Source organism: Talpa occidentalis, unplaced genomic scaffold, assembly GCF_014898055.3.
Source record: "Talpa occidentalis isolate TD23 unplaced genomic scaffold, MPIMG_talOcc4v2.1 talOcc4.6, whole genome shotgun sequence".
NCBI classification, from domain to species: Eukaryota; Metazoa; Chordata; class Mammalia; order Eulipotyphla; family Talpidae; genus Talpa; species Talpa occidentalis.
The window spans coordinates 25,162,603-25,183,396 of NW_023604972.1; the positions used below are offsets into that span (position 1 = coordinate 25,162,603).

General features: G+C 36.8%; 1 protein-coding gene across 1 annotated transcript in view; it reads right to left on the bottom strand.

Annotated features, from left to right (window-relative positions):
- Nucleotides 1-3,802: 3,802 nt before the first annotated feature.
- The window catches only part of KCTD8 (potassium channel tetramerization domain containing 8), a 165,759-nt gene continuing 148,767 nt past the window's right edge, over nt 3,803-20,794 (bottom strand). Inside the window, 1 exon segment of the mRNA XM_054688425.1 lies at nt 3,803-5,111. Coding sequence (XP_054544400.1) covers nt 4,651-5,111 — 461 coding nt within the window. The 3' untranslated portion in view covers nt 3,803-4,650.

Consider the following 20,794-nt stretch of genomic DNA (forward strand, 5'->3'; position numbering starts at 1 on the left):
TTTCAGTAAGAAAAGTCAGTTTTGTAGCATTTTTACATCTTTGCATCCCAGGTCCTTTTCTCCTAGTTCTGTGGTAGCCTTGAAAACAAAGAGCCCACAATGACAGTGACAATCAAAGTCTAGTATCTTCTGGAGGGAATGAAATAGTGCTGAACTTCCTTAAAATTTCAGTTCCCATGGTTTCCTGGAAAATCTCATTGGCTTGCTTTATTGGACCTGAATGAGACTTCTCACAGTATGAGCAGTTTTTCTTGAGGGTGTTGTTAAAAATAATCAGTGGCAATTTTTTTATCATCACATCTGCCTGAGATGAAAAAAACCGACCAAAACAAATAAAAGGGAAAACTGGGGACTGACAAAGTCATAGGGTACTTTGAAAAGCTCCAACCTATTTCTGAGAACCTACAAGGCCATATGTATTTTTACGACTGTGCAATCCTAGAATGGTGTTCAACCCTGGGAGAGAGCTTCTCAGCTTACACTCACATTGCTGACTGACTTTCTGGCACAGTAAATGAAGATCAAATGGAGTAATAGTCTGAGTATTGAAAGCATGCCCTAACATGCACACACACACTTATGGTCAAACCATTTAAAATATATTTGCAAATCCTTTATCTTATGAGTCTAATATTCAATATGTATTAAAAAACTATTCAACTTAGTAACAAAAAGAAAAATAATCCAATTTCAAACAAGCAAAGCATTTGAAAATGCATTTTTCCAAAAAGACTCCCATAGAGCCATTAAGCTCATTAAAAAAAAAAAAAGTTCTCAATATCATTAGCCATTAGGGAAATGCAAATCAAAACCACAATGAGGGCCTCCCCGGTGGCGCAGCAGTTGAGCACTGGGTTGCGAAGCTGCCCACAGCCTCTGCCGCTCCAGTTCGATCCCTGGCTGCTCCCCGGCCACCAGAGGAGGGCCCCACATGGCGCGCAGACCTCTCCTGCCGCCCGCTGCTCCCCTCAGCAGTGTCCTTCGGTCCTTCTGCCTGCTCTGCTCCCTGCTCTGGCTCTGGTGAATTCTCTCACCCTCCCGCACTTCTGACTGTACCCAGTGCATGTATAAAACAAACAAACAAACAAATAAATAAATAAATAAAACATGCCTCTATTAAAAAAAAAAACAAAAACCCACAATGAAATACATACCATTCTACACCTACCAAAATGGCTATAATAACAAGGACAGTCAGTAACAAGTGTGGTTGAGGATATGGAGTTTGAGCCATCATAGGTTGCTTGTAGGAATGTAAAATGTAGTAGTCATCTTGAAAAAGGGAAAGAGTCTTAACAAAATACTATTAATTGGTGTGTAGAGTTTGCTTCTAGGTGTTCATCTGCAAAGGATAGTTGGATCTATAGATAACTAATCGTCACACATTCTTTGTCGTTCCCCCCATGAAGTGGCTGTGTATTTCCAGATACCTTGATTTTAAGATGATTTACTTTGACAAAAAGAATGCAGGGGAAGTGATGTTCCATGTGTGTGGAGGCAAGCCTCCAGAAACCTTGCAACCCCTGCTCTCAACTCTTGCAACACTGCCCCTAAGTAAAAGAAGTCAATCTGAAAAGGGTGTATACTTTATGATTCCAACTATATAACGTTCTGTATAGTCAAAACTACAGACAATAAAAAGAGACTGATTGCTAGGATGTAGGAGAGGGATGAATAAGCAGAACATAGAGGATTTGGGAGGCGGTGAAAATAATTTATATGACATCTTAATAATGGATCCATGGTTATACTTTCTCCCTAACCCATGGACTACACAACATCAAGAGTGAACAATAATCTAAATTATGGACTTCAGGTGGTAAAGTCAATATCCCTTACTAGTCTTTCTTCTATCAGCCTTTTAGCGTCTTTTAAAGTGTGTTTGTGTAGTGTCTAGGATTTTTGTTGTGCTTAGTGGGAAGAAGAGGAAAAAAGTATGTTTATTACTTTTTCCCCAAAGATTGAAAATCTCACAATTGACTTTTTTTCAACATTTCTATATGTTCCCACTTGAACTAACAAGTGAAATCACAAGTTGTGTGTTCATCATTTACCAAACAAAAGGCAAATCTTTTGAGGGCAATATTCAACTTCAGTGTCTGCTTTCCAATCTTTTGATTTTCATTAATTCCACAGAGTTAATTTCCCAATTCTTTGGAAAAGCGTTGTATACATGTTTCAGATCAACTCATCTTTAAAGTTTGGCTTCTCCTTCCTTCATGGAAGAGTTCCCTTCTAACTCTCTTGTTCCCCAACCTGAACTAGAGCAGCTTGTTCTGTTCTTTTCTGAAAACAATGGTTTAGTTGAACCAATAAAAGCTTATTCCCATGTACAATAGCTGGTAATTTGTACTTCCTGGTTATGTATGTTAATTTTTATAGACATTTATGCTAGTATCAATTCTCTTAAAGTGTAGAGATAAGTTCTGAAATAATTCTTATTTACCAAATCCTTGTCATTGTGACACTGTTTGAAATTCTGTTGGAAAAAAAAATAGGGCAGAGTACAAGATTTTTTTCCTGTCTATTCTCTGTCTTCCATTGCTGGGTTGTGTATCACCATGGGATCAACTCTTTAAATTATATACTCTAGGTTCCATTGACAAATGGCTTCCACTTATATTGAAAAACTGAAAGACACGGGAAGGAAATTGGAGTGTGGCAAGCTGGGGTAGTTTTTGTCCTATCTTTTTGTTTTGGGAGACAGCATGGAAAGTGACCTTGATCTTTAAGTGGCCAATATTCTTACTGGACAGTTTATTTTCTATTGCAAATTCCTCCTCTGAGAGCCCTGATTCCTGAATACTGGTAAGATAACTACTGGTTTTTGTCCAGTTCCAGGAGTGGTAGAAAATATTTAAGTTACCTCATTGCAATCTCCATGACAGCAATATTATCCCTATTATCTCTAGGATCACACAAGTGCTAAATGGTAAGGTGGGATTTGAAGTGTTGCAACCTACCTACTATGTTCCTTGCCTTTGACCAGTGTGTTAAAGCCATGTTGGGGCTGCCAATCTTCCCACAATGAAATGAAGAATTGGAGAGCAGCTTTATCCATAGCCTGATAGGTTAATTCAGATGAATCATATAACTGGGTTTTCTTTAATAGTCCACTGCAGACTTAATTTTTTTTAAATTGTAGAACAAAAAAAAATCTAAAAATACATATAAAAATGAAGATATGTTTTTAAACTTTGAGTTAATAATACTTGTCTTCTTATATTATCGTGAAAGAAATGATACCACAAATGTTACTCAACTTCTATTTCAAGTAACCACAGAGGAGATTGAGCACTATAATTCTTGAAGATATTTTTACTCTCTCTGCTTATTCTATAGAAAAATTTTGTGATATTATATATTTCTTTCTGTGGTGATGGTGACGTAAAATCATGTGGCTTAAGATAAGAAGGCTTATTTCTACATATGCATCCAACAAGATACCTTTTGTCATTCAGGCTGACCTTTTAGCTTGCTATTGATATTTCTGTCTCTTAATTTGTAATTGGTAACTTCCCAATTGTTTCTGGAGAGACTTTTATTATGGTTGTCAGCTAGAATAAAATTTAGTGCATTCTAAGATAAAATATTTTTCTCTTTAGACTAAGAATTTATTAATCAATACCAAGGCCATCTAGATCTGACTTTATCTCCATTTTGATGTTAAAACTCTAACTTGTCAATATTAAGATTCAATATATCATTCTCTAGCTTGGGATTTTAAAGCAAAATGGAAGACAATGTAACAAACAAATATATTTTAAAAAGAGTCAATAGAAATCAAGGAATTCTACTGTATTTTCCTTTTTTAATAAATACATAAAGCTCTTTATCATTTCCCTCTATTTTTTGATTAACATGATAATAAGATCTTTCAGAGCATCATTATACCAATTTTCACAGCCTGATGTAAAGACTCATTTCACAGAAATAATCAGGACTAGCATTAATAGGTGAATGTCAGTGCCATAACACAACAGTATAAGGCATATTTACACCATCATTATACCATATACATACACAAAAAAATCACAGATCCAGAACAAAGAAAATTCAGTCTCTTAGACAGCTTACATTTAGATTTTGCCTGAAACTATCTTTTGCTTTATTTTTTGAATATTTTTTTTCTTTCCAAGCAACAAACAGATCTTCCTATGTCTTGTGATTTATTTGTAACATTGTGCTCATGCAGAAATAATACTTGTTTTATTGCATTAACATTTAAACAGGTTTGAATTTGGTTCCTAACACCATCATATAAATTTTTACTTCACATTGTTTCATCCATATTGTCATTTTAGCTGGAGTGATAAAATGATCTGTTTTTCGTGAGTTACAAAATGACAAACATACCCATTTGACCACAGTTCAAAAATCAGTATTCTAAGCTTCTTGATCATGCATATTTTACTTTCACTCCTGTAAAATAGTTTGAATCAGAGACACCATTTTGATCAACATTTATTTTTTATCATATTTCTAAAAACAATAACAAAAAAACAACGAAAGAAAATTCTTTCCCACATCCACTGTTCACAAAAAAGAAGAGCAGCAAGAATCACACTGACCATTGTTAGGACACAGCCAGGTGGTGACATGGTAGTAAACATTGAACATCATTAAAATACTGCAGGAATAGGATAACTACTATAACCCATACTTCTGTAACAGTTCAGACTGCCATTGGCGTTTGCGTTCTGGAAAATAATCGGGAATGTGGATTTTTTTAAAATCTTGGATACACTTTTTCATTTCTTCTTCTACACTTAGCTTCTCACAGACTTTCTTTTTGGAAAGATTCGTTTCCCGGGACTTGCTGATGAGTGTCTGAAAGAGTTCACTGTTCCTGCGTTTGTCTGGTGGGGGCATCCACTGCACAGGTGCTTTTTTGGAAGGGCGATCCAGTGTTAAGGTGTTAGGTTGGTGAGCTGTTGCCTGCTGGGCATTGGCTGGGTTGTCCTGGGGAGTGCTGGCCTCTGAGTGACTGTCACAACTAGAGGTGGAGAGCTCGTTACAGGAGGTCCCACTTTCACTTCCTTTATCAGTGACTTTGTCATGTTTCCTATCTTCGTGTTCTTGTTTTGGTGACACTATTTTCTGAGGTGGCCCTAAAAAGGAGAAGAAATAAAGAGAATAATTGAATAAAAAGTGGGAAAATCAAATTACTTAAACTTTTTATTTTCTATTTTAAATGAAGAACATTCCTTTAAAAAAAGAAGTTTGTTGCACTAGCCTCAGTTGGGAATACACACAACAGCTAGAGCTGACACTGCACACTGACACTGGCAACATAACGATTACTTATAACAATAAAGTTCAGGAGATTTGCTTAAATAAACCTCTCCCTTTTTGCCAAAATAGTTCATCAATATGCTAAAAAAATTGTATTATTTTAATTACTAATTCCTGAAATCTGAAAAGGAACATGTAGATATTTTGCTACCTCCATATCTGAGTTTATTTCTATTCTAGCTAGGTGTCCTTGGTGTATACATTTTACCATTAAACAACAGGAAAGTTTTACATTACTCTATTTTTACAAAGTAGCAGTACTTTCCAGGACCAGAGATGCAACAGTATCATTTACAACTCCAAGTGGGAGGCTGGTTTAAATCTTATCTTCAGTCTCTTTATCTTGTTTCCTGTTTTTTTCCTTGGAGAAAATTATGCCAGTGCTGTAAGATATATATATGTGCCTAATATCATGGTGGAAAAATACAGTTGAAATATGGTATTCTCTTAAAATACAAGGTTTACCATTTGAGGTAAATTACCTAGGAGGACAATTTTCAGAAAGTGATAGTTTGCCAGGAAAATTATTTCAAATACACAAACAGTTTGTTTCCAAGAGGGAGCATATTTTATTTTCCTTGAATCTACTGTGGGATTTGGACCTCCATTTAACATTTATTGAACACCACAACATACCCAGAACTATAATAAAATCTTGATTAACTGGAACCAACCATTCAGAAATATGTTACCCAAGTCTTTTTTTTTCCCCTGTAGTCAATTTTTATGAACAAGTTCTATAAATCAGATATTAGTATTTTTAAGCAGTTGCCTCAGGAATTCTTCTGTGTACTCAGAATTGAAGGCCACTGCTCTAATTCATAGGGCATTGACCTTCTCAGATTGCATATTGGAATTACCTGGAAAACTGCAGATTATTAGTGTTTTAGTCTTAAGCTTAGGCAAAGTATTTGAATGATATGTTACCTAGGTTGTTTAATAGATCCAAGTGATTTCAATGTACAGCCAAGAGTATGAGTTTTTGCTCTAATATATATGAAATTAGTTAATAATCAATATGGAGAGTTGTATTACTCAGGAGGATGGGGAAACAAACCAACAAAATAGTTATCGTAATAGCACCTACTATGTGCAACAGATTCTTTGGAATTATAACCAATTCTGGTGAAAAAAGAAGAAGAAAGAAAAAATGATGCTAAACATTTAGCTGAGTGGGATTAAAGACTTAAAGAATATTTAGAATGATAGAAATGTTCTATTATAGACTATACTTTTAGTTATAGGACTGTATATACTTTTATAAAAACTGATGACATTGCATAGCTAAAATTGGTGAGTTTTTCTGCATGTAAACTATACTTCAACTAAGCTAACAAACAGCAAAAATAAAAAATAAAAAAAAAACTTTAAAGAATATGTTCCCATTTGAGGGAAGATCTTAACACATATTTCAAGCTTCCTTTGGCTGTAATACAGTAAACCAGAACAAATGCTGATTCTTAGGAATGCTAAGTAAGAAAAGAAATTAATAAATTGAAGAAGCATTTGCATGGATTCAAAAAAATGAAAACAGGTTTTTTGTTTTATTTTTTCCCCAGCCTTTGCCACTTATAGTAAGAGAGATTGGAGGTGGACCTGAGGGATATGAATGGAGAAGATGCATTTCTAATGCTCTGCTGACTTACTATCTTCTACCATCCTCTATCCAGAGTGGATAATGGGGACCAACTATATCCTGAGCCTCCCTTGCCTCTGGCTTTCAAGTGGATTCAGCCATTGACAAAGGCTGGCAAGACTACACTCTCACCCCACCCCACCCTAGGTTTCTGGGGTCTGATTGTATTCCTGGAGCAAGAGGCTCAGCCTTGTCAGACAGCTATCTCTACTTTTCTCTTGCCTCTGCTCACCTCCCTCCCTCTGCCAATACTTTCTTTAGTTTCCATTAGACTGAAATTCACTTCTTCAGGCCTGCTGGAGTTAACCATGTCCTCCATAACTAGCCTTAGAATATTGCCCTTACTGGTGTAAACTGTTAAATTTTTCTTCATTTCTTTCTTCCTGGACCCTGATTGATAGACTTATCTGGTTATCAACCATCATCTTCATTTATTGGATGTAAGGGTGTGTGAGCTGTAGGATTAGTTTTTCAGTGGCACCGGATTTTAGTGTAATAATATAGAAAGTAAAATGGGTTTGGAGTCCTATTTACCTCAAATCAAATTCAAGCTCTCTAGTACAGTCTTATGGCTTTGATCAAGATATTTAGCACCTCTAAGCTTCATTTTTATAATATGTAAAATGGGGTAGAAGTATTTTCCTCCGAGTTATTTGGAGATTAAATGAAGTACCATATAAAAGTGTCTAGTGCAATGATTTTTGACAGATAGAGTACATTGTATTTCTTCTTTTCATAAAACAATATTCAGGCCCATCTTTGAAAATCCTATGTTTGCTAAAGGGTTTGTATGAATATGTTTATTTGGGAGTCACTGTTGTTTGAGAAGGTGTAGCAAGTATCAGTGTAATTACCTTTATGAATGAATGTGATCCCACACTAGCATGCCTGCCAGCCTACTACAACATAGGATGTAAATGAATGTTTTTACCCTTTCTGTCAATCTCCTGCATGACTTTAAACAGAAATCCCTATGGAGGAATCAACAATTTTCATCCTCAATAATGACTAAAGGATTTGTAGGGGTAGGATGGGCACAGGGCAGGTTTTCTGATCCAGCAGATGGGTAAAGGAGAGTCCTGGAGCCCTCAGTGGCTTTCTCAAGCTTTTATTGAGCTGTACATGTAGTGTGGCAAACAGGTACAGGGCAGGCAGGGGTGCCAGGGGCGGGGGGCCAGGAGGCTGGTAGGCCTCCAAGCCCCCAGCAAGTCTTCACTCTGTGTTACTCTGGCTTCTTTCTCCCCTTCTCTCTCCTGCCTCTCTTCTCTCTTGCTTCTGCTTCTCTTGGTGACTATCACAATACTCCTCCCATGGCCCACAGAAGTAAATAAGATAGTTTGCAACAATGCAGCAACTGCAGGCCCCCATCAGGCAGGCAATTCTAATGGCAGGAGGGCAGAAAAGCCTGAAAAACCATTTACCCTACAGGATTAAATTGCAAGTACATGGAAAAACTGACTTATATTTCATAATAGATGAATGATGAAAAATCATTTTCTATTAATAGGGAGGGGCATAGAACATCAAATAGAGATACCCAGGTGAAAAGTAATAACATCAGAATAGGATACAGTATATAAAAAGGATACCATTTGCCACCCAAGCAAATATACATTCTGGTTTTTATTTGCTGGGAAGCTTAATGGTATATGCTAGAGATGATGTGGAGTTTTACAATGTCCATATAACAGCTAAATAAGTTATATACAGTTATATACAGTTACTATGCCCAGAGGCATTACAATTTATTCAAGGAATATGCTTTTTTCTTCCCTCCTCCCTACAAATATACCCGTGTGTGCATGTGCGCACGCACACGCGCACACACACACACACACAATAATTTCTTAATATAACAGAATGCAACATGTGTGTCTGCTGAATTTGAATTGTTCTTGAAGAAACAATGGAAGATCAAGGAATTTTTTTTTGAACAAGGCATTAATCAGTTTAGTTTAGTACTGTATTGAGTCCACTATGTGTGAAACAAAAAGAGGGATTGGAAAAAGAATTCTATTAAATAGATTTTACAGGTTCATTCTATTTAACTACAAGTGAATGAGTACATGCAGGTGCAGAGGGAAAACACTGCATACCTATAAACAAGGATTTCTCTAATTTTCTGGAAAGACCAGCTAAGAGATATTTATAGAAAATGTCCTATTGAATTCCCCATGTTAGCTTTTGCTGTTTTTTCCACTATTTTTCCATTTTGTTTGCTGTTCTATCACCTATCTCTCCCCACCATCACCTGAAAAGTCAAATAATTTGGATATGGCATATTCAGAAATATGGCATATTTTATAACAAAGTTTTAAAACATATGGGAAACTTTAGAATGATTTCCCACTACAGACCTTCAGCACTATGAAAAAATAGAGTTGGGGACCTGAATTTGAGAACTTCATTTTTTTTTTAAGGAAAAGAACTTAGAATAGGTACAGCTACTAACAAGAATGAACAAATATAGACTTACATTTTTTATTTCTAATGTGGACTCCCAATCACGAGATCAAATACATTCAAATGTCTATATGATGACTCAAAGGAAAATGTTTAACTTTATTTTGTCCACACTTTGAATGTATAGAATATGATGGCAATTCTCCATAAAAAATCATTAGGGGTAACAATGGTGTCCTTTTTGTTTATGTCATAATTTTTAGTGATGTATAACATTATGTATTATGATTTTATTTGATTAAGCATATGTTAAATTATTGATGATAATTTAGTGGATTCAAATTGGGGCTAAGATGCAATAATAAAATGATTTGTGTCTTTTCAATGTCATGAAATTTGAGAAAAATGATTCAGAGGAAATAATGATTTACTCTAGTTGCCTGGCTTTCTTGTGGATGCCCACTAATTGTAGGCTTCCAGGGATAATTTAAAACTTTAATTTTACATGATTCCATTCAATGATCCAAAGCCACTTGAAATGCCTTAAGCAACACATGAATGATAATTTAAATAACACTAAATCCTGCATATAAGGGGATAGCCTGACTCTCAGAAACTTCTTTGTGCTTCTTCAGCTACTAATAGAATCAAATATGTATCTCAATGATGTTCTCAATAGTGTTTAGCCCTGGGGCCTCCCTGGTGGCACAGGCATTTGAGCTCCTCGCTGAGAAGCTGTCCGCAGCCTCTCAGTGCCGGTTCGATACCCGCCGACCTTAGAGCAACCCACATGGTGAGCAGACCTCTCCTGTCTTGCCCGCTGCTCCCCTCAGCAGTGTATTTCGTCAGTCTGCCTGTTCTGTGCTCTGTCTCTGGTGAATCCTCTCACCCTCCAGCTCATCTTGCCTGTACCCCAGTTCTTATATAAATAAACAAATAAATCTTGAAAAAAAAGTATTTAGCCCTATGCGTAAGGGCACCCAACAGACTTAAGTATCACATGTGAAAATGGAAAAAAAAAGAAATATGGGGTCTACTCAGCTGGCCTCTCTTCCATCACACACACACACACACACACACAGACACACACACACATGCGCGCACGTGCGTTGTGGCGCACATGCATGCACACAAACTATCACTAATTATTTATTAAAGAGTAAGCCACAAATGAGTGAAGAGTAAATCACTCCTATGTTACTCTAAAAATGAGTCAGTTATTAAGTGTCCTTTACATTTGTACACTTGGAAATTTTCAAGTATTTGGACAATATGTTACACAGTTTATTTGGTTATATGCCATGAAACAGACTAGGATTTTCATTTAGGAGTTGGTCATTTTTCAGGAGTAATTCAAGATCTACCTAGGAGACTTGCAAGTCAACTACCTAGGTCATGCCTCCCACAAATACAATTTTAAATGTCAGACAGTTCACACATGCTCACAGACATATACACATATACACACATTCATCTATCATGCTCACATTTTTCTTCAATGTGACAATTTCTTTGGAAGACCTGAGTATAAGCTTTGCTCAGCCACTCTAAGCAAGTGCTTTTTGTTACTGATGGAATCTCTATTATGTGGTCCTTGTTGATTAAATTGGGGAACCCCGAGTTCATTTATGTTATAAAGTTCTGTAATGCCAAATAATGAAATGAGTAAGAAGAGATTTTCTAGGCTGTAAAATTCTAAACAGATATTAAATATAAATCAGTAAAAATTTACCATAAACAGAAATCACCTCTTAAAATGGGGAAACACTCAGTTTCCACCATGCACTTCACAGAATTACAGGGTTTGAGTCATACCTTTTTTAAAAAAAAGATTTATTTATTTATGCATACAAGAACTAGGGTACAGGCCAGAGGTGACGGGGAGGGGGGTGAGAGGATCCACCAGAGACAGAATGGGGAGCAAAAAAAAACAGGCAGATCTACTGAACTACACCACTGAGGGGAGCAGCCAGCGAGACAGGAGAGATCTGCTAGGCCACGTGTATCACCTCCCCGACTGGAGATCCAACTCATACTGCAGTGGCTGCAGATAGCTTCATAGTGCTGCGACTTAACCCCTTGCACCACCAAGAGGCCCCTGAGTCATACTTTTGTGAAGAATAACTTTAACCAATTTTATTAATGATAGTTACAGAGCAGGATGACATGATCACCTTATGTCTCATTAAATCTATTCTTGTCACTGATATGCCAGCCATGAGAATGATGCTCAGGCAACACAGCACAGACTGGCCAGACTCATCCTAGTTCAACAACTCACTAGGGATGTTTCTTTTTATTGGCAAATTATTCACTTTCTTTGTGCCTCTGTTTTCTCATGTTTAAACTTTGTAAAGCTGGGCAAAAATAAAATGAGATAATACATATAAGTACTTTGGATGTGCCTGGCATGTATAAATGTTTGCAATGTTAATTATTATAATTGGCATAAATAGCCAAAGCTATTTGACCATAGTATGATTATTCATTCAATTGAATAATAAGAGTAGTGACAGAGGGATCCAAATACTTCCATTTATTTCGCACTTTACAAGATATATATGAACATATGAATTGAAGGGAGTTTCCTAGTTTCTTTATGCCTCAGTTTTGCAGTCTACTGAAATGAAATAAGAATAGTAATGCCCAATCACATGGTATAATAAGGAGATAATGTAAATGAAAGCAATTTTGCTGTTCAGTTCTCTATAATAGATTTAAGAGACTATTACTATTAAATTTTCATGTACGAAAAAGGAACTTATTTGTGAAAATAAAAAGAAAAGCTGTTTTAAGTTATTAAAATGTATGAATTAAAAGCAATGGTAAAAAAAACTTTACATTGGGCAAAATAAAACAAATTGAAAGTATCACAATGGGCTAAAGCTTGTAAAGTTGGGCAGAAATGATAAAAACAGGGCTTTTGATTGATTCTATTAAGTTTTATTATACCAATATAAAAAGAAGGAAATTACAAATTTCCTAAGTCATTTGTATGGATAGTATAGTACAGTTAATATTTTCTGCTTTAGAAAAGATATATGATTTCTGGGTGGTTCTGGGTGTGGGTATGTTCAATAAAAGTACTTTCATATTTTTTTCTTTAAGAACACAGGCAGTTTTAAGTGAGGTTTATGTGTACGACTGCATGCTTGAAATATTCTTTAATTTTAATCTTTTATAGTGATGATAAGAAAAGGCTAGATATGAAAATGTATCTGCATCAGGCATAATTCCCAGAAAGGAATTACTCTTTAGTAGTACTAAGCTCAATGGTGTATTTGACTAGAATAAACAAATCTATCCTAAGTATTAGCACCATATGCATGCCTCTAACTATTAAGTGATTTTGAACCAAATGGGAAAAATACATTTTGATTTGATGAACATTTGTTAAGCACTTACTATATACCAGGTATAGTGCTAGTTAAGGGAAGGATGCACATGCACGCGCACACACACAGAGTTCCTGATATCAAGGACTCCAGGCTTAGGGTGTGTTGCACAGCAATGAAGACACAATTAAAAATATAAATGTATATCATCCCTTATTATTGGGGAAATGCAAACCAAGATCACAATAAAATAGCACCTCACAATCATTAGAATGGCCCATATCAGAAAGACCAGAAACAGCAAGTGCTGGTGAGGAGATGGAGTGAAAGGAACCCCCATACACTGTTGGTGGGAATGTAAACTGGTCCAGCCCTTATGGAAAGGAGTATGAAGGTGTTCAAAAAATTAAAAATGGAGGTGCCACATGACCCAGTAATTCCACCCCTAGGCATCTACCTGAAAAATTCAAAAATACAAATTTGAATGGAAACTTGCACTCCCTTGTTTATCACAGCACTATTTTATTTTATTTTATTTTATTTTATTTTATTTTTTAAAGATTTATTGATTGATTGATTGATTGATTGATACATACATACATACATACAAGCACTGGGTACAGTCAGAAGCACGGGAGGGTGAGAGAATTCACCAGAGCCAGAGCAGGGAGCAGAGCAGGCAGAAGGACCGAAGTACACTGCTGGGGGGAGCAGCGGGCGGCAGGAGAGGTCTGCACACCATGTGGGACACTCCTCTGGCGGCCGGGGAGCAGCCGGGGTTCGAACCGGCACTGCAGAGACTGCAGGCAGCTTTGCAACCCCTGAGCCACCGGGGAGGCCCCACAGCAATTTTAAAGAGCCAAACTCTGGAAACAAGTGCCCCCACACAGAAGAGTGGATCAAGAAGATGTGGGATTTACACATAATGGAATATTGATGATGGTCAAAAAAGAGAAACTTATGCTATTTGCGATAACATGGATGGAAATGGAAGAAATAATATTAAAGAGAAATAAGCCAGAAAAAATTTATGTGCAATATAAAGAAATTAAACTATGGGTCAGATAAAGACAAAGTTAAAAACTAACCTTTGGAAAACGACTATGGAACTGAAGCATCCAGAGAGAAGAAGGATGGAAGGGTGTTAACAAAGAGGGCAGGAAGCACAGTGGACTACGGGAGATATGGTGGTGGGTACAATACAGTGATGATACCTGAGTGGTGGGGGTCATATATTTCTAAATTACTAATGGTATTGTAATCTAATGATACTTCAATTAAAAAAATAAAATTAAAAAAATAATCAAGTTTGAGTAGGGCAGGAAGAGGGAGCAAGAGTAAACTGATGAGTGAGTTAAGGAATTTTTTTTTAATTTAAATTTTTTTTAAATTTATTTTTGTTAAATTCTTACAGTAACTTGAAACTTAAAGGTGATATGAGAGGTGTTCATTTTAGATTTAAAATGTTATTTGAAAGAATAAAAATTAATTTTTATGTGAGTAAAATTAAACTCAAATCTTTATGTTTTCTGTAACTACTATTACCATTATCACTTTCATAGGTAAAGGGGAATAAAAAAGATAAAGAAATATAATTTGAAAAGAGAAGCATGTGGTAGGCCTTTTTTCTTGCTGACATGACAGGAAACTAACCCTCTTTTGATTCTCCCAGTTGACTTTTAATGGTATTTAGTACTTACTTATTTACAGTGTGTCTCCCAGTATTGAATTGTAACTGCTTGAGGGAAGAAACTGACATTCTAGCCTATTATAGTGCTTTAACCAAACTGACAAAAAGCCACTCCTCTGAATTTCTGTAGTATCTATTACTTATTATATCATTCATTTGGTACTTAACATTCGTAGCTTTTATGTAACTAAATATTCTCTTAGATGTCCATAGAGTAGTAAGGATGTTCCCACAAGTCCACTGCGCCCCCAAAAAGATTTAATTTCTATGAAGCCAGAAATTGTGTCTTATGTTTCCTTTGTATCTCTTAGACAGTTAAGAGACTGACTTGGATTTAAAATACTAATAAGGTGAATAAGTAAATGTAACATAGCATGAAAGAAAAAGTGTGAAAAATGCATATATAGTTAATGAAATACATATTGGAGAAGTTTTTAAAAGTAACCTTGCCACCTTTCTCCCTTTCTACAAATCTGTGTCTTTTGCTAGCTACTGCCTTAGGTGATACCCAAGGTCACCTTTGGCTACCCAATGCACTCACCTTTTATTTCCAATCACTTTTCAAGTCTTGTTAATTCTACCTTATGGACAGAATCTTGAAACTATGATAGTGGCTTTCAAATGTACACCTCCATTTCTGTTCCCATTTTCAGCACTTGTTACAGGTTTCACATTATTTCTTACTGTTTCTCTTAACCAATTCTCTGATCCCACTTTAGTTCCACTTCAAACTATTCTGCACACCGCTGCCAAATAAATATCTCTAAAGTCTAATTCTATCAAGTATCTTGCCTATTCACAAAACCTTCTAAGTAGTTGCTCTGTGCATGGAATAAAATTCCAATAGCATATCTTGGCATTGAGAACTAACATTGGTGTGACCCATATGATTATCCCAAACATCTTACAGTGCTCCCCATACAGCCACCAAACACACTTGCCACTTCTAGTAAATGTCTGGCTTTATCTGTGCCTATTTCCCTCCATCTGGATTGTGTTCCTTCCTTGCTACATGCCCTTCAAAACCTGTTCCACATGCTGATTTCAGCAAAAAACTTCCCATTCTTGCATTTGGATATAATTTGTGATTTCTTATTCTTAATGATCCTTAGCAGTTTGTTTGAACAGTTAAAATCAAAAACAAGTGGAGATCAGCCTTAGAAATTCCCTCAGTAGACAAGCCAGTTTAGTGACACACAAAAGCTTGACTTAACTTATTTTGTAAGACTAACTTGATATGGGTCATTTTTGCATATGCCTTTGAAAACCATTAGCAAAACTTAACAAAAATTGATATGAGGTAACCACTGACCCTCTCCCTGCCACTTAAATTCCTGATATTATAACCAATCACTGTGAATAATGAACAGTTACCACCTCATCACTATATAAGCTGCTCCACAACAATATTCCTCTGAGTCACATTCCATGTTTGAATTGAGCATTCCTGGTTTGCAAACTTTCATTCTGGTGTGTGCACGAACAAACTTCTACTAACTACTACTGTTGTGATTCATGATTTTACTTTGGCTATTTCTGAACTTTTGACAGATCTGTCTCAAAGGACTCAACTCATTTTGTCTTAAAAAGTTATTTCTGTACAATTTTTAATTTTCATTGCTGTGTCTGACACACACACACACAATGTTGATCACTTATGGAACAGAAATTCTCTCCTGGGCACCTCCAATCCCCCATACCGAGTCTCATAACAATGTAGCAAGTATTTGTTGAACTGAATTACATAAAATTAGTATTATCTACAAAAGAATGTCTAAGCATTGAGGGAATTGTATTATCCCCAAAGATTTTTTTTGTTGTTTGCTGTTATAACTAAAGAAGATAAACCCAAGTATAAGGAAGCTTACAGGGTATAAAAAAGATAAAAATTGATGATAAGCTTTAAAAGTGAGTCATAAGAAGGGCCTTACAGTCTCTCTAAGAATAGGCCTTTAGGGGCCTCCCCAGTGGTGCAGCGGTTGAGCACTGGCTTGCGAGGCTTCCCGGGACCTCTGCAGCACCGGTTCATCCCCAGCTGCAACCAGGCCACTGGAGGAGGGTCCACATGGCACGCAGACCTCTCCTGATGCCCGCTACTCCCCTCAGCAGTGTGCTTCGGTCATTTAACATTTATAATGAGGAAAATCAATTTTTTTGATTTCTAGATATATGTAGGTCAAATCCCTATGTTGTATACCTAAAATTCATACAGTGATACATCAATTATATTTCAAGAAAACTGGCAGCAAAGGTCTTGCCTAATCTTCTCTGGGACACTGGAATTAAGTCCTGCTCATTCCAAGTTTCCCACTCCCAAATCTACCATGCCCTCTTATTGATGTTGTCAGAGCTTTTTCCACATGCCTAGGTAGCTACTATATTAGGATGATTTTTTTCAGGTATATATATCACATGAAAGGGATTATTTATTCACTTTTCAAATTTATGAACACAAGCTTATGCTTGCTTATTTCACACCTATAAACTGTGGATAGTGACACCTACACAATGCTTGGTAAGGATTAGTGAGAGGGTGAATTTGCAAGTCTGATGGCTCATGAACAGAACAACTTGCACTGTGTAAATATACTTGGGGGTGCACTTATGATGTACCATGTGGATCAAATTTATATGAACATAAAACCAGGCTGGTTGTAAATTACTATTGTTTGTTATAAAATACTTGACAGCTGTGTTAGACCTTAGGAAAAAAGCTCTCAGTGCAACAGGGGAAGGGGAGATTATGGGAAGGCAAAAAAGGAAAAAAAAAAAAAAAAAAACCAACAGGCTAATATTCTTGGGTTCCAGGAGGAGTATCAATTTCAGGAGGAAAGTCATAGTAGAGGAACTTTATATTTGTTGTATCTCTTCAGATCTTAAGTGCCTACTTGTCAATAAGCATTTTCAAAGCACTACCAACAATGGTCAGCGAGTTGCAACTTCCTAAAGCTGCCTCCCGGGTGGCGCAAGTGGTTAAGACATAAGCTATGAAGCTATCCGCAGCCACTGCTGCATGAGTTGGATCCCCGGCCAGAGGGTTACCCACATGGTGTAGCAGACCTGTCTTGCTCGCTGTCTTGCTCGCTGATCCCCTCAGCAATGTATTTCAGTCAACCTGCCTGTTCTGCTCCCACCTCTATCTCTGGTGAATCCTCTCACCCCCCACACCTCTGGCCTGTACCCCAGTTCTTGTATGCATAAATAAATATATCTTCAAAAAACCATACTATTAAATTGGAGTGCCACCTTTGTTCACGTTGAGATTTATGAAAGTATGCCCATTATGGGGGCAGCTCAGTGCAGAATCCTGCCTACAGCAGTGTTGTTTTGCAATAACTCAATAATTAACAAACAGCTCAGCCTTTGTGTTGCGTCAAGCAACACCACACTGATAATGACACAGGAGCCGGAGCGCAGGCTGCACAAGGCAGGATGTTGCTGAGAGCAAGATCCTGGCCATTTTTATTGATAGAATAATCATAGAGCATCAGCTACGTGCTTTAGGAGGACAAGGAGAAAAGGATGGTTGAAACTCAGGAATGTCATCTAGGGCTTGGGGGAAATGAGTCTGCTGACCATGTTATCAGCTTGATGACCAAGTGTTGTAATCAAACCCCAGGGCCTCCCCGGTGGCTCAGTGGTTGAGCGCTGGGTTGCAAAGCTGCCCGCAGCCTCTGCAGCGCCGGTTCAATCCCCAGCTGCTCCCCGGCCACCGGAGGAGGGTCCCACATGGCGCGCAGACCTCTCCTGCCGCCCACTGCTCCCCTCAGCAGTGTACTTCGGTCCTTCTGCCTGCTCTGCTCCCCGCTCTGGCTCTGGTGAATTCTCTCACCCTCCCGCGCTTCTGACTGTACCCAGTGCTTGTATAAATAAATAAATCTTTAAAAAAACAAAACAAAACAAAACAAAACAACAACAACAAAAAAACCAAAACTACACCCCAGACCCCAGGCAACAGTCCTAATCTTATCAACAAGGCATTCCACTGATCAGCTTCTGGGGTCCCTTGTCATATATCGATCGTCGGCCCCCCCGGGCGTGCCTGGTCATACCTCCTGATGTTTGAGTAGGGAGTAAGTTTATGCATCTGTCATCCTCAGTCCCCCCGGGCGTTCCTGGTCATACCTCTTGATGCATATCCTTCCCAGAGTGATCAAGCTTTCTGCTCTTGATTGATATGAAAGGCACGTTGTAAGGTTTGGCTCATAGGACTGTGACTGGATAGTTCTGACCTTTGTATAGGAATGCAGAACTGCAGGTAACCATAATGGTGGCTGAGCAGACCGCTTAAGTCTAGCAGCCACTTAAGTCAGAAGACCCACACCTTTGAAAATAGGCAAACTGTGCTTGAATTGAATTTCTGATGCTTGCTTGTTTGGTGTTAAAATGTCTTTAAGACTCATTTTCTATTTGCTTAAGAGGATATTAAAAGTTTGGCACCACCCTCCTGGGATTGACTTAAGTAAATATATACATGAGGAAGAAACTAATAGTAGGTTGAGATGCAGCTCCAGAAAAGACATTAGGTCTTAACTCCTGGAACCTATGTCACTTTATATGACACTGTCTTTGCAGATATTACTACAGATTTAGAGATGGTGAAATTATTCTGGATTAAAAATTCAATCACAGGTATCATCACAAGAGGGAGTGGGTGGGAGATTTGATTCACAAAGGGGGACCAGAAATGTGAGCACAGGTCAGAGATTATAATGATTGGGTCTCCAGAAGCTGGAAGAAGCAAGCAGCAGATTTCCTCTGGAACCTCTGGAGGCAATGTAGCACTGCAGCTCCTTGAGTTCAGCCTAGTAAAATAGATTTTGAACTTAATATTTCTGGAATTGCAAGCAAATAAATTTGTTGTTTTAATTCACCAAATTTGGTGCAATTTTTTACAACACCCATTAAGAACTAATATATCTGCTTAGTTTAATGTATGCCCCTTGGTAGATGTTGAGTTATGACATCTTATATAAATGAATGTAATAGAATTCTTAATAACTAAATGATATTGAATGTGAATTATAGGATCTTACTTTCTCTATTAAAATGCAATCTCATGCAGTCTCTGCCAGATTGTAATCCTATTTTTCATGTAACTAACAACCTTGAATATTTTGGAAAGAAAATATATCTAGTCTAAGTTTTCCCTATTTATATAGTTCAACCATTAATCGGATAATAAAGTTTATAATCTCCTTACATTACATCTGTTCCTGAAATATACTCCTTTTTCTCTTTTTATACACATACACATATTTATATCCATCACATATACACATTATATATGTGTGTGTATGTGTGTATACATATACATGTTTTGTATGTGTAAATTCATAGAACTGTTTCTTTACTAAACCTGATTCCACCCACAGCTCTAGCATTTAGTTATTCCTTGAAGTTTCAGTTCAAGATTTTACTGCCTCTGAACATCTCCTAAACTTCAAATATGGCTGAAAATACAGTCTTATTCTTCCTTTCCCTAATAAGCTATTTCTTGCCCAGTGTTTTCTGGTTTTATTCTTTTAGAAAGCACCATAATCTTCTTAATTACCCATCTTTGAAATTTTAGAGTTATTTTCATTATACCTATTTCTGTCCCTCTGATGCTACTCTCTTAAATGAACAGCTACTTAATTCTATTGAGCAAATGTTAATAATGTGTCAATCATTTCCCTCATCTTCACAGTCATGCTTATTAATTCTTACTGAATCTATTACAATTGCTTTTTAAACTCTTAATGAATCTATTGCATTAAACTTCTAGAAATCTTTTCTATCTCAAAGCTTTACCTCCTACTAGCCACACTAAGATCTCAGCTATATCTGTCTGAAACATAGCTCCTATCATAGTATTTGTTCTCAGAAATGTCAGTAGTTTTCAGAAATTACTCAAAATCTCATAGTCACATAAATAAGACTTTATATATCCCAATTTAAACCTCAAAACATTTCTATCATTGGTACCCTTGATTTAAGCGAAATTGGAGATAATATAATTGCCCTAAATACCACATGTATTCTTATCTTCAATTCTTCAACAATGTAAAGAATAAGTTAATGGAAAAGCTAATGGCTAATGAATAGCCACATATAACACACATAACACACAAACAATTCTTCAACAATGTAAAGAATAAGTTAATGGAAAAGCTAATGGCTAATGAATAGCCACATATAACACACAAACACAAGCCATATGCAACTTAATATGGGAGAAAATGTAAATAAAGAGATCGTGATATTTTACAGCAAACAAACTATTTCACACTATCCCATAGCAACATGGCACTGTAGTTCATCTTTTCCATGTAGTCATATATAGAAAATAATGTGTTTAGAGAAAAAAATGCTAACAATGCAACCAAGATAGTTTTACTCAGATCAAGTTTTACTAAGTAAATGCAGGGTTGTAATAAAAAGAACATTTGTTCG